This window comes from Thermobia domestica, chromosome 13 (assembly GCF_964235325.1).
Source record: "Thermobia domestica chromosome 13, izTheDome1.hap1.1, whole genome shotgun sequence".
In the NCBI taxonomy this organism is placed as follows: domain Eukaryota; kingdom Metazoa; phylum Arthropoda; class Insecta; order Zygentoma; family Lepismatidae; genus Thermobia; species Thermobia domestica.
Genome location: NC_137466.1, coordinates 30,211,064 through 30,224,871, shown reverse-complemented (window position 1 = coordinate 30,224,871; position 13,808 = coordinate 30,211,064). Strand labels below are relative to the sequence as shown.

At 35.5% G+C, this 13,808-nt stretch overlaps 1 protein-coding gene across 1 annotated transcript in view; it reads left to right on the top strand.

Moving 5' to 3' along the window:
* Positions 1-13,030, top strand: part of LOC145669149 (putative ammonium transporter 2) — a 256,714-nt gene extending 243,684 nt beyond the window's left edge. Inside the window, exons 11-12 of the mRNA XM_081737491.1 lie at positions 3,689-3,776; positions 10,421-13,030. Coding sequence (XP_081593617.1) covers positions 3,689-3,776; positions 10,421-11,117 — 785 coding nt within the window. The 3' untranslated portion in view covers positions 11,118-13,030. The remainder of the gene's footprint in view (positions 1-3,688; positions 3,777-10,420) is intronic.
* Positions 13,031-13,808: the final 778 nt, after the last annotated feature.

Genomic DNA, 13,808 nt, shown 5'->3' with positions numbered 1-13,808 from the left:
AATTTCACCATTATTTTCGAATTTCACCGCAAAAAGTGAGCGAAGAATAGAAATATTACAATTCTTATACATAGTATCTTGTTTTAATAAAGGCACGGAATTTGGTATACTTGGTTTTACGTTTCACTGTATACGATTCAGCTATTTATTTGCAGAAGATGATTGACGTGGCGGAATGGGTAACGTGAAGACTGAGTTCTAAAATACTGGCTCTAGGATGCCACTTTGACATAAGCATGATTAAATGATTTTTCTCTCTTTCTTGGAGCATATGGATAAAATAAGATTCTCTAGAGATGGATTTTGACCTACGACCACAACTTTAGGTCGTTGAACATAATACGAGGCGTCCAAAGAGATCTGCACCATACAAGGACGAAATGAAACACGAATATCAGAAACAAAGACAAACCTTTATTCAGTAAACTACTGGCCATCATGTTCGATTACCTTCACACATCTTTGGCCAACAGTTCAATCTGATGGCAATGTCACGTTTAGAATTAAAAAAACTTGCGACAGACAACATACACCTCATCATATCAATTGAATTGCTGACCACACAAGAAATGTGAAAGAGAGAGCGAAACAACCATAATCTGAGGGCACAAAGTCTGGACTATAGGCAGGATGAAGTAACAACTGAAGCCGTCAAGTTCAGCCAGGGTGTTGGTCACACTTCGAAACTGATGACTCAGAGGATTGCCAATTTTCAGCAATAACCTCTCTCTCCTCGTTAATATTTCTCGTTCAGAGTGGCATACACTCGGCGTAATTGTTCAGAATACCGTTTACTTGTTACAACACGACCTTATGGAACAAAATCAAAATTAATTAATTATCCCGTTAATATTTCACCAAACACACAGCAAAATCTTTATCCAAAATCTGTCCTGTTTCACATTGACTAGGGCTTCCTGTTCTTTATTCACCCACTGTTTACGTGTATTAGGGTTTTTCAAAATTATCCACTTCTCATCTCCTGCAGAATTCTCCTCCAGACACGAAGATCACGCGTTTTTCTTAACAAAGACTGGCAAATTGCCACTCTGCGCTGGGCCTGCTCAACTGTCAGCTCATGGGGACTTTTTCGGGGCAGTTTGTGAGTAATTCATGTCATGCAATCGACGGTTTACTGTCGATTTGGATACCCCAACCACTCTTGCTAACATACATGTACTCGATTGTGGCTCAGCGCTCACAGCATCTTGCAGAGGGCCGTTAATGTCCATCGGAGGTCTATGCTTGATTTGCTTGTCTGCGAGGCGTAATTTTTTCGAACCAACGGGAAGCTGTCAATCGAACGAGTATTGCTTTGTTCTCTACACGACAAAATTTCCTCTGCTGCAGCTTTTGCAGTTAGTGTTTTCTGCATAAAATTCATAGCAGAGCATGAATTGCAATGTGGTCCTTACTCATGTTGCCCTTTTTGACTTTACGAGAGCACTCGCTACATGCGCAGTACTTACCTACACTTGATCCTACGAACCTGTCTACTATGAACGCCAACAGTTTTCACTGGTTGTACCATCTATCCTCCCAAAGTTTTACCCCATACAGGTCACTGTTCTGATGGTGCAGGACTTCTGGGACAGCTTGGTACTACGAAGTTATGTATCTAACGCATTTTTGTTTTAGGGGATATTGTTAAGACATTCTTTTTAATAAATTCAATATGTATGAAGTAGCAGTAGAATGCAGCAAATCAGACGAATTTCTTGTCTGAGTTGATTGAAAGTTTTAATACACAAGACGATATTTACTACTTAAAGTAGGACATGAGTTAGTATTTGGATTTTTATCCGAGGAAAGAAGTAATCTTTACTGAGTTCTAACTACGGTATACTAAATCCTTCGGTTAAAAGACCTATATAACTCATAGATTGGTACTATTGCAATGTGTGTCATTCTCTGTGAAAAATATGATTAAGCATTCTGATAGAAGGAAAAGAAACGAGGCAAAGGAAAATGAATGAAATGTTATAATACAACAGATCACAGAGGCTTGATAATTTTCCCGTCTGCACATCAGAAAAGCGGGGTAAATTAGGAAACAATTCCTGTGATTTTATTTGGATGAAATGTACAGACTATTATACTTTACCTTTTCTATCCTTGAAAGTGATAATGGGATCAATTGAAACGAGAGACACTATCACCCAAGCTATGATGATATCAGCAGTTTGCATACGATTGCCTGATTTTACATTTCTACTAGTTTTCTCTACAAATCAATACGTCAGGTGGGACTAGTATAAGCTTTGAACCACAGATTTCATATTTTCCTATTAATTAATGTCAATTGTTTGATCATAATATATTTTGTTTTTTATTCATGTAGCTTTCAGATTTGAAAATAGTAGTCTCTTCTCAATCTTTTGTTCAAAGTGTACTGTCCACAATATTTGACATGGATTGCCATTGACTAGATTAAATCCAGCTGCTACTTTCAGTGAGTACAGAATTTGCAGTTAGGGCATATCGCTTTTCGTAAGCATTTATGCTACGAATAGTTACTTCAATTGCAAAAATCCCAAGTGAGCTTTGAGAAAATGGTGATGGCTCACAATGGAGCCAAGTTATCACACAGACACTTGTTGTTACGCTCTATTACTTCTCAAGTGCTACATCACAATTCCACATCAATAGACACCTAGTGTCACTCTCCAACATATATTCTAATTACTCCAAATACTTCAATTTCACACATGATGCAAAGAATTCCTAAAACTTTAATTTCGAACTACTGTCCAGCTTTAAATTCAACGAAATCTATATTGTCTGTTTTCATAGACTAACATTGCTACATATAATTCATCTAAGTATGTGGTTCAACTTCCAATCACTTTCCGCTCAAATGTACTTGTAACATTCTCCCCTAACTGAAGTGGTTTATACTTCCATATTAGCACTATTTTTAGTAACATTGTTTCACTCAATGAGATTAGTTTCTATAGTATTTTCGTCTTTGATAACGTTGCCTAAGCATAAAGCTAGTTACAATAACTCTCCGTGCTTTGAGGACGCTCTTGTCAGAGATATACCTATTAGATGCCCACCAAGGATTAGTTTCTTTAGAAATCTCTAAAATCGGTGATAATGGTAGATCGATAGAACGTCGTGAAGCATACGTAATGTTAATTGAAACAATTGCTTAATTTTCTATTACACACTATAAACAGAAGATGACAGAAGTTTTTAAAAGCATTGGATGAAATATTAGAGGTGTTAAAATTATTTCATCTAATCTTAAATTTTAATATATAAATATATTACAAATTAATGTTAGTATTGAGTTGAATTAGACATGTAACATCATGAGTAACATGATGAGTCTGTAATTAAGGATTCTGGAGTTAACTTCTAAAATCCAGAGTATTAATTGAAGTTTCTTAGTCAATATGGCAAACTGATAAGTGTGCATTTTTACAAACCAAAACGTTTATTTTTCCACAATATATAATTTTAACATTATGGTAAATTTGTATGTTTAAAGAAGACAACACAATTCATAAAGTGTTAAGAGTTTCTTCAAATCTTTACTTAGGCCAAATGAAACTAAAATTCTTCACAATTGTAAAAATTTCACTAATAGAAGGGAAGTTGAAAATTTGATGGTTGGCTTATTCTTTGAGCGACGATAGGGCTATTTGTTGTGTCGACATTCTCCATGTTTTGTGACTTTCAGATCTTCCGCAGGCAGAGTCATCTTTCGGAGGAGCTCAAGAGTTACAATTGGAACTCAAGTTGAGAGTCAATGTATCCAATGCAGCCAGGTTAATATAAATGAAAGCATCTAACAAATTGATGTATTTCTGTGTTGAATCTTTGTCAACTTTCGATGTAGCTTTCGAACTGCATGTATAACGTTTGAACAATGTCGTATATCTTTTATCGTCATATTGTCCATGTTTTGTATTTATTTCTTCTAAATATTTAACATAAATCTAGGCTGCGTTAGCTTTCTTTGCTTGCATTTTTTCTTTAAAAAAATGTTTTGTATGTATACAATCAAAGTAATTGTAATTCACTAATAGTGGAAAACCGTGGAATCTGCATTTAAATTAGTTGTCTTATAGATATGTATAATAATATTAGAAGAGATCAAAAGCACTCGTACTGTGCTGTGAATCCAGGCCTTTGACTTAAGAATCCAAGGATCTAGAACTGTGACTTAAGAAAGAACTTATTGACTTTATCATTCACTCTATTGATCAATTAATGAACAAAATCTGTAAAAACACTGAAAAATAAAATGAGCAAAAAGGAAGTCTCTGTGTTGTCTTGAATACACATTTCACAATAGACTACCGTATCTAAGCTTACGTGGTCACAGTGAATAACCATTCAATAGAATGATAAACTTCCGACAATTCAAAAAAAAAAAAATATGTAAGATATTCAATAGGAAATCTTCTAACGTAGACTCTATAGATTATACTGAAGTTTTCTACCTTAGTGTCTTCTATACCTCTATTATTCTAACTGTATATCGTAAACTTAACTAGTCTCATACCGGAACTATGCTTGACGAAACTCATCATGTTTTACTTTAGCAACGTTTGTGGAAACTAAACTAAAATCATTGGTTATAGGTGTTTCTGATATATTTATTCGCGAAAAGCCTATTAAAGCCGTACAAATGCAATCTTTCTACTAAAATGAAAGTAATATACATTGTAGCTTACACAACAGACTTCCATTACCTAGCTGACAATCTTTAATTCTGTGAGCAGCTCTTCAACATAATATTTATTACACAAGTCTTCTTACAAATGATGGTGAACAATCAGCGTCAACTATATTATATGCCCAAAGCAAAAATTAAAAATTTGTATTATTGAGAAGTCCTTTGTGAATTTAATTAAAAAGGGTAACAAAATGCTAAATTTGATGTAACAATTATTAAATACATTAGAACTCTTTATTTTATATGTGATTACAGTTTAGTTTTACTGCAATCTTAAACTTTTAGTGTCACTTTCCACGAGTAGTTTATCCAAAATTTTGTAATTGAGATGGAAATTAAAATGGAAATTAGAGTGGTTTAAAGTTCATAAAATATGATGTATGGAATACGAGGGTCACTACCAAAGTTTTGAGATGTGAAACAACTTACATACTTAAAATAAACTTAACACTTACATTTTCTCAACGTATTCAGCATTACACTGTACACAATTTTGCATTCTCGAAAACTACTTTTGGAAGCAGTGTTGCCAGTCTTTTTCTTCAAGTGTTGAAAGTTCATTCTGGTAAGCCACTACAGCTTCTTCAGGGCTGCAAAATCTCTTCCCACGCATGCGATCTTTGATCCTGGGGAACAGAAAAAATCACACGGGGCCAGGTCAGGACTATACAACGGATGAGTCATGAGTTTGACCTCCGTAGATTCTAAAAACTGAATTGTGATGTTGGCCGTGTGTGCGGACGCGTTGTAATGATGAAGCTGGATCCCACGCAATCCAGTTCTTGGACGCCGTTTCCGAAGCCTCTGGAACACTTTTGTTAGGCTGGTGTACCACTGAGCAGTAACAATCCTTTGTTCTCTAAGTGGAACATGGCCAGATTTGGAGAAGAAAGTTGCGACCATCTTCTTCCCCCACACTTCGCGGTCGCTTCACTTTCGTGGGTGGATTTCCGTCTGGAAAGATCCAACTGTAGACTTGTTTATTTTCAGGGTCAAATTGATAGATCCAAGTCTCATCACCAGTAACAATGTCAGGGACGCGTCGAGAATTGCCTCCATCAAATCTTGTATTTCTTCACACCATTCAACACGCATGCGCTTCTGCTGTTCAGTCAAAGTGTGAGGCACCCAACGAGATTAAACCTTCTTGAGCCGAAGATGATTATGAAGAATTTTTGTTACTGCTGGCGATCCAATGTTCACTGTAGATTCAATGTCCTTGAAAGTTGTTCGAGGAATTTCTCGAATCATTTGTTCCACAGCGGCAATGTTTTCATCTGACACAGCTATTGCCGGACGTCCAGCTCTCTCTTCATCTTTAAGCGATGTCCGGTCTCTTCTGAATTCACCAAACCACCGAAAAATTGTAGCACGGGAAGGAGCAAGGTCCCCAAATGTCCTCTGCAAACGGTCAAGGCTTTTTGTCTTGTTCAAACCACTTTTGAAATCGTAAAGGATCATTGCCCTAAAATGTTTCCTTTCGAGCTCCATTCTAGACAGCCGAATACTGCTCACATTAACAAACAAGTGAAGGCGATACAGCCACGTCGATAAGCGAGGCGAGTTGAAACTTGCTTCGCTTCTTCGCTCTGGACACCACTATCGAACGCAATTGTTAAAATTCAAATACTGTGCCACAACAATGTGTATCTCAAAACTTTCGTAGTGACCCTTGTATACACTAACTACCCTGGATAAAAGAAAGTTTGTAGTGTTTGATTCGAATGGTTCAGACGATTTGAAAATGTTGAGATGTGGTTATATCATTGTAATTTATTGTGAAGAATTGTACAGCAAAAGGAATACGTTTATAAGCACAAGGTGTAGTCTATCAATTAAACTTGAACCTCCACACAACAGAGATTAATAAGCCTTCCTTCCTATTAACCTACATGATTCTCATTAGGTTAAAGTTCTGTTCTCTTTTATATAGGTTAAAATAGATATTGACATTCAGAATTCGGGTGTTGAAAGATGAAGGAGCTTATAATTGGGATATTTGAGGTTTACTTTAGATACTCTTAATGGTATTGTCTATAGAAGTGATCACTTATATGTTCTCATCAACTTCAGTAATGCATGATTTCAATGGTATCATGTACAATCCATAGATAAATGCAGAGAAGCGGATGAAGAAACGTCTTTTCTAGCATTTTCATATTCTTCAAAACATTGTTGAACAACATAATTCTATACAGTTAACATGTTTACTTCTATATTTAAGTGGCTCTTCATATTCAGCTTTCTGGCAGTTTAATCCATTTTATTGAAAGTGTATGTCAGTAGTGCGAGAAACGTATACAGTATATGCGAAATATATGACAAATCTTTAAACATTCTAAATGCTTTAGGACGAATACAGCATTATACAGGTATTTTTCCGTAGAATTGCCACCAAAGGACCTTAAAACAAATGATCTTTTACTTACACAGAAAAAATTAAAAGGGAAATATAATGTGAAAATATGCAAAACTTGTTAATTATTACCCATATTGGATAAAACTGCTTCAATTTTCGCTATTTGCTTTTCATCTATTTATATATGTATTTTTATGCATTGCTACAGAAAAGAAAAAATTCTTATACAAACCATTCATGGTCATCAGCGATGTACGAAAAAACAAGAAAACTGATAACAGTTTTTAATATAAAAGATCCTCATAACTCATATTAGAGTTGCAAGCAACTAATATTTTCTTTTGAATGAGAGTTTAAATAAATTTTTGCCACAAAACCGAGAACCAACCACCTCACACGGAGGGTTTCTGGGAAACGAATATTTTCACTTCGAGCTAGACTCGGGCTTCTTCCAGTTGCATGAAAAGGGTGCCTCTGATCTTGCTTGCGCTTAGAATTGAAAATGTTAAATGCCTTTTTATAAGTGTTTGATCTTTCTAATCTGAAGTATTGCACATACGCATGGTACTATCACTCGAAAATTAACGCTGTAATTAAAGCCAATTATTAATCACCAATTAATATTCAGTTTAATATGAAGTTCGCAATTCTTTCTGTGTGAGTGTTTAAAAGAGATTTAAGATAAAATGAGCCTAAATAATCGAAACAGTTGTTCCTTATTATTTTAGTAAATACAGTCGAATTAAAATTATGTTTTGATACCTTTTTAACTGCGTGCATACATACTTTTGTATCAAGCTACTGAATTCAAGGGGCATTTAAGTGCTTTCCATAGCAAAGCGAATTTCTTGCCTGAATATTTTCCTCCATAAAAGTTACAATGCTTGATGTTCGCACGAGAAACAAATTTTTGTTTCCTTTAGCATGATTGTACGAGTGAATAGATGTAAGTTTTAAGAAAATCGTGAAATGTATATATAAAACTGCATGTTCTCGTTGACTTGGAGCTTTGTTATTACATATGCCGCTACCCTAACGAAGTGAAAAAAATGAAGTTTTATATTCTTGTACTTGAAAGACAAATACGCTTAAAGTAAGCAACGGTGAATGTATGTGTTCTTTAACTATTTGTAAGAAGTTCCAATGTAGCTTGCATTATTCATTTCATATAATTGCGTTATTTATTTGGAATAGTAAAAGATTATGTTTAATTGTTAAAATGTTACCACTATGCTTTGAAACAATGAAGTTGAGTTTTAACTGTTTTTACAAATCTATATTTCAAAGTATATTTTGTCTCCGTAATACTGTTTGCTATTACTCGTTGTTTTTGAGTGTTTGTCATATCTTGTCAATACCAAGGCTATGTGAAACCTAAACACGCAACAAAACGCTAGATCCGTGAATATGAGTATCTACACTGACTACCCATGCCATTTTATAACATTAGGAAACTCATACAAGTACAGTAATTGTAATAATATAGTACCACAAAAACTACAGAGAATTTAATTTTTAAAGTGTGATATTCATCGTACACTAGACCAGTAGTTCTCTACCTTTCTGAGCCTAGTGCTCATTTGATTGAATGCCATTGTCTTGAGAGCCATTCATCATATTAACCCAATCTACCTATGCACAAGACTAAATGTTATGCCTAGGCGAAGCAGTCTAAGAACCACAACAATTCTTAAAATCAACCTTGAAGAATCTACCATAGAAGAATTACCTTGAAGAATTTATTTGTAAAAAATCTGAACTTTTGATAATTTTTAAAATGGGTAATGGCTTTCATCCAATAAGAAGTAAAAGTCTAATAGGTCAGGAAATCTCAAACGTCTCCTAAATATTTTATCATCCCTCAATTGCTCCTTTTCGTTCCAGCCTCCCTTTGTAAACAAAAACGCCCCTGGAGATGTTAACGCCAATGCTGAGAACTATTGCACTACATAATTGAAATGAATAGGGCTACATTCTTATTCAATCCCCTGAAAATCTTTGCTATTTATATATAAGTGCAGTTTTATAAAATGTAAGCCTAAGCGAGCTAATATCTTTCTCTGAGTTTTCATTTGCAGCCTACTCTGTAAACCTTTCTGAGTTATCAATATGAATCCTACTTCAAATGAGATATAGTTACAATACAGTGAGAATATTAGAACAATGCGTGTTGTAGTTGGAGTATTTCTTAATTGATAAATGCATATTGTGAAGTTGAAGTTTGATGTAAAATATGATAGTGTAGGAAAACTGACAGTAATGAAATTACTTTTATTCTTTTTACACTTGACAAATATTTTGATCTTTAATACTTAAGTTCTGATTTTGATCATCAAAACCGTTTACCCGTAAAATCCCATATTCAACGCGAAATTGTTCTCTCTCCTCCGTCCAGCTATCTTGATAAAATGTAAAAAAAAACAGGTAAAAATGTGAAAACTTTTAATTTTGCGAGAGACCCTTCTTGGGAAGCATTGGACAAAAGCATTAGGACCAACTGATGTTATTAAAATTAATCTTATGGAAAATGTTAATTACGTGGAATTGATTCAGGATAGGATCTATTGCCATGCTATTTCCTATGTTTAGAATATTTGGTATACTTAAGACATGTACTGTATTTCTATATGAACGAGGGAAGGCTAGAAAGTTCATGAAATCACCAAGAAGAAATTTAATTGGAAGAACCATTTTAATACACTATTCAACGTATTCCCTCCGAAGCTCAATACATTTTCCACAAAGATGTTGCAACATTTCTAACGCTTGCAAATAGGTCTTGTCCTGCTGTGCAAACGAGCCCTCCACCTCCGCAATGTGTGCCTCTTTGGATGGAAAATGTTTGCCTTTGAGAGTTTTTTGGAGATGTGGGAAGATGTGATAGTCGGAGGGGACCAGATCAGGTGTGTAGGGTAGGTGAGGTACACAGGTGAAGCCCAGATCCACCAGTAATTGCATGTTTTGATGAGCTTTGTGGGAGGGTGCATTGTCTTGGAGAAACTGAACACCACTGCTCACTTTTCTCTGACGATTTTTCTTCAGAGCCTCCTTCAGCTCAATCAAATAGTTAGAATAAACCCCAGCATTGATGATTTCACCCTTTTTCAGCTATTTGATAAGGATGACACAGACTGCGTAGAAAATTAACCTAATATATGTGCTATCTGTTGGCTGTATTGGTTATATGAAATAATATACACACGTTTTATTGCAAGAATTGTAATCTTACTTTCTGATCATCCTTAATAGTCCGAATTTTATAATACCAGATATTTAATATTTTTATCCCCAATATGTCCTAATAGTAAGACATTTGTTTTTAGTTTCACAAGAAATAATATTTATATTGTATTTTATCTGTCTACTTTCAGGACACGAGACCTATTTGGAGAAAATGTTGGAGAAGCAGGGGAGGACGTCTCAGCAGACGTTGCTAGAGAAGAAGAAGAAAAGTTTAGCCTCTGTTCAAAACGAAGACATCCTGTTGTTGGGGACTCTGAAACCTTTTCTCCGCCCGAATTCCTCAAGTGTTTCACCCTCAGACAACCACGAACCACCCCAACAACATCCGCCAACGGTAATACTTTCTCAAAGACAATACCAACAAGACAAACAATTCGACGACACTCGACACCCATCAACTTATATCGAATGACCTCTGCAGACTCTAGTGGCGAGTTCCTGGAAAGACACCACCCAACGACCTCGGTCAGAGATTCGCAAACGGGCGAATCGTTCATAGACGACCAGGGCGTTTATTTCAGACAGCAGCCACTAGGGTTGTTCCAAAGGCATTTGTCTAGCCAATCACCAAAAGATAAAACAAGTAATGTTAGTGGACAAGACACAGTACTACCTGTAGAATCATTTGTTGTATTTAGTGCTAAACAATCATCACAAAACAATCAGCGTGCGCCAAAGTGTACAATCAATAATCGTGTAACGGAAGTGTTAGAAGTGTCAGAAAGCTTCAAAGAGACTACTAAAGAACTTCAAAATGCCATTTCATTGGAAGACGAGAAATGTATGGAGAATATCATTGAACTAAATCAGTATTCTAATGTCTAAAAATAGTTCTTAAATATTAAATATTATTTAAATATGCATGTGAGTACATTTCGAGTACCTTTATTCCCACCTCATTAAGTAACTGTTTGTGTATTTTTATCTTTCTTTTTTCTTGTAAACTATTATTGGTTATAGTTATATTAGGTCAAATCTCCTATATCTCTGAATTTGTTATAAAGTAGAATATTGTCATTTTACTACCGTTTACTTCATCGCGGTCTGCTTCTGTCGTTGCTTCTTCCTTTTCTGTAAATCTCCAAAACGCAGTATTACCAAACGTTTTGTACGTACAGGACATATCGGCAATATACACAGGTAGTAAAAATGTGTAGTATAATAAGCTTAAGAAGTGCCGTAATAGAATATTTGAACCCAAGTGACGGGAATGGGGAATGACGGAAACTTCATAACGAGAAACTCCATAATTTGTGCCGTTTACCAAACATTCTTAGGGTTATCAAGTCTAGAAGGCTCAGGTGGGCAGATTATGTAGTCAGAATGGAAGAAAGTAGGAACGCTTTCAAAGTTTTAACTGGAAATTCAATCGTAAAACGTCCATTAGGAAGACCTAGGCATAGATGGAAGGATAATACTAAGATGGATATCGCAGAAATAGGAATACAAAGTAGAAAATGGATTCAGTTGGCTAAGGACATAAAATCAATAGAGAGCTTTTGTGAGCGCGGCATTGAACCTCCCACTTCCATAGGTCATACACAGTTAGTGCCAAACTAGAATGATAGAAGTAAGAGTATGATAAAATAATAGAAATCGTACAAAACAAGAAGTATGATAATCTTATAAAATGTTGAAAATAATAATTGCAATCGAGGAAGATGAAGCGTTAAAGCCAAGGAAAGGTCAAAATCGAGGAAGATCATATAATGGTATAGAGCTAAGAACCCAGGTGGATAAGAGCAAAAAGTGGATAAATGAGAGAAAATGTAGAAGAGAAAACAGTATGGTGTAAAAATTGTAAATATGGGATATGCATATCATGTGTAAGTGGAATGAATAAAGTGTATGTAAATGTAGTGTAAATATATGGGAGGAATTCAACATGATTATGTTGTTCCTCACAGCACATGAACGTTGTCACTGACAGGTAGATCCGCTACTACCTTGACAAATGTTCTTCTCTATATGTAAGCTGGTGGCAGTGAGGAAAACCTAGAAACTAAATTTCTCCCACATTCTTTCTAAAATTCCACTAAATTTCATTAACGTTCCTTAAATTTTAAAATGGTATCTAGGTCTTAAGTTTTATTTTAACGTATTGATTTCTATACTAGATATTTTTCCTTGGGCGCATTGTATTCTATATTGAAAATGGGATTTGAGTACTAAAACGCAGAAACAGGATTATGAACACGTAACATTTTACTTACCAATTGCGGAGTTTTGTTCAGGCTTCGATTCATCACGTAACATGTCTATTACATCATAATAGCTTGGGTACTCTGCTTTATATTCTTTCCTTCTTCCTAACAAAAAAGGTGGGTAAGTTAAATAAATTTCAATATGTAATTGGTTCAAAACTAGCATCAGTTAAATACTAGTCACGTAGCAGTTAATTTGTTAAAAGTGAGATGTGTAATAGTCGAGAAATGTAACGAAGTATATTTGGCTATTGATAATGAGGAAACTAGGCACGGATTAAACATATATCTATGATACTAGTCTCTTCGATAAAGTGAATCCAACAGCTGAAGGATGTGACAAGGACGAAAGCAATTGGACATAGTAAAACGAGATAGAAATTTTCCTCTTATGATTTCTTTTTCCCCCAAATGCCCCTAGAAAAGCATTTCTCTCAAATCTACAGTAAAATGAAATCCCAAACTGGTGTTACTGACAGGTGAGTCGTTGGTTTTTCGTTTGCACTGATGTTAATCTGTGTGATTAGTCTATTTCTGAATATGTTTATCTTTTTATTTCTTCTTCTTTTCTCTTTGAGTGAATAAATTATATTTTCTTTAAAATTGATAGCATTTTCATTACCCACAATAAACGCTCAAAATATTGTCGAGATTGATTCAGTAACAACTTGTATAGTCATGTAAGGAGGACACGGTGGCCCAGTGGTAGAGCGCTTACCTCTCGTGCGAGGGGTTCCTGGTTCTATCTCCGACCAACTAAGTTTGTGATCGACGACATGGTGCTCGTGGGTTTCCTCGGGTTACTTCCATTACCTCCCACTTTCTCATTCCACCAATTCTTCCATTATCGTTCACCGTCTCCCTTAGCCTAACGGACATAATCATGACACGCTAAACTCAAAGATTTCGTTTTTTATAATCATGTATTTCTGTAATGCATCACCAGAAGAACACGCTAAAAGGTTGCGTGCTTGACTGGGCGAAAAATCATCTGTAAATCTTCCACACTGTTATACAGAAGCGGAAGGTATTACGTAACAAGTAATCAATAAACACGAAATTAGTGCTAATTGTAAAATTTTCATAGGAAGTATTTTTCTCTCTAATAGCTAAAAGCATGTTAGTGCAGAATTGGTTTGTACGATGACACAATCACGCGGTGGCTCAGTGGTAGAGCGTTCACCTCTGGTGCTAGGGGTCTCGGGTTCAAACCCTGCTCCCGCCAAGTGAACTTTGTGGTGGACAAACACCATGTGCGTGGGTTTTCTCGGGGTTCTCCCGTTTCCTCCTACTTTCTTCATTCCACCATTTC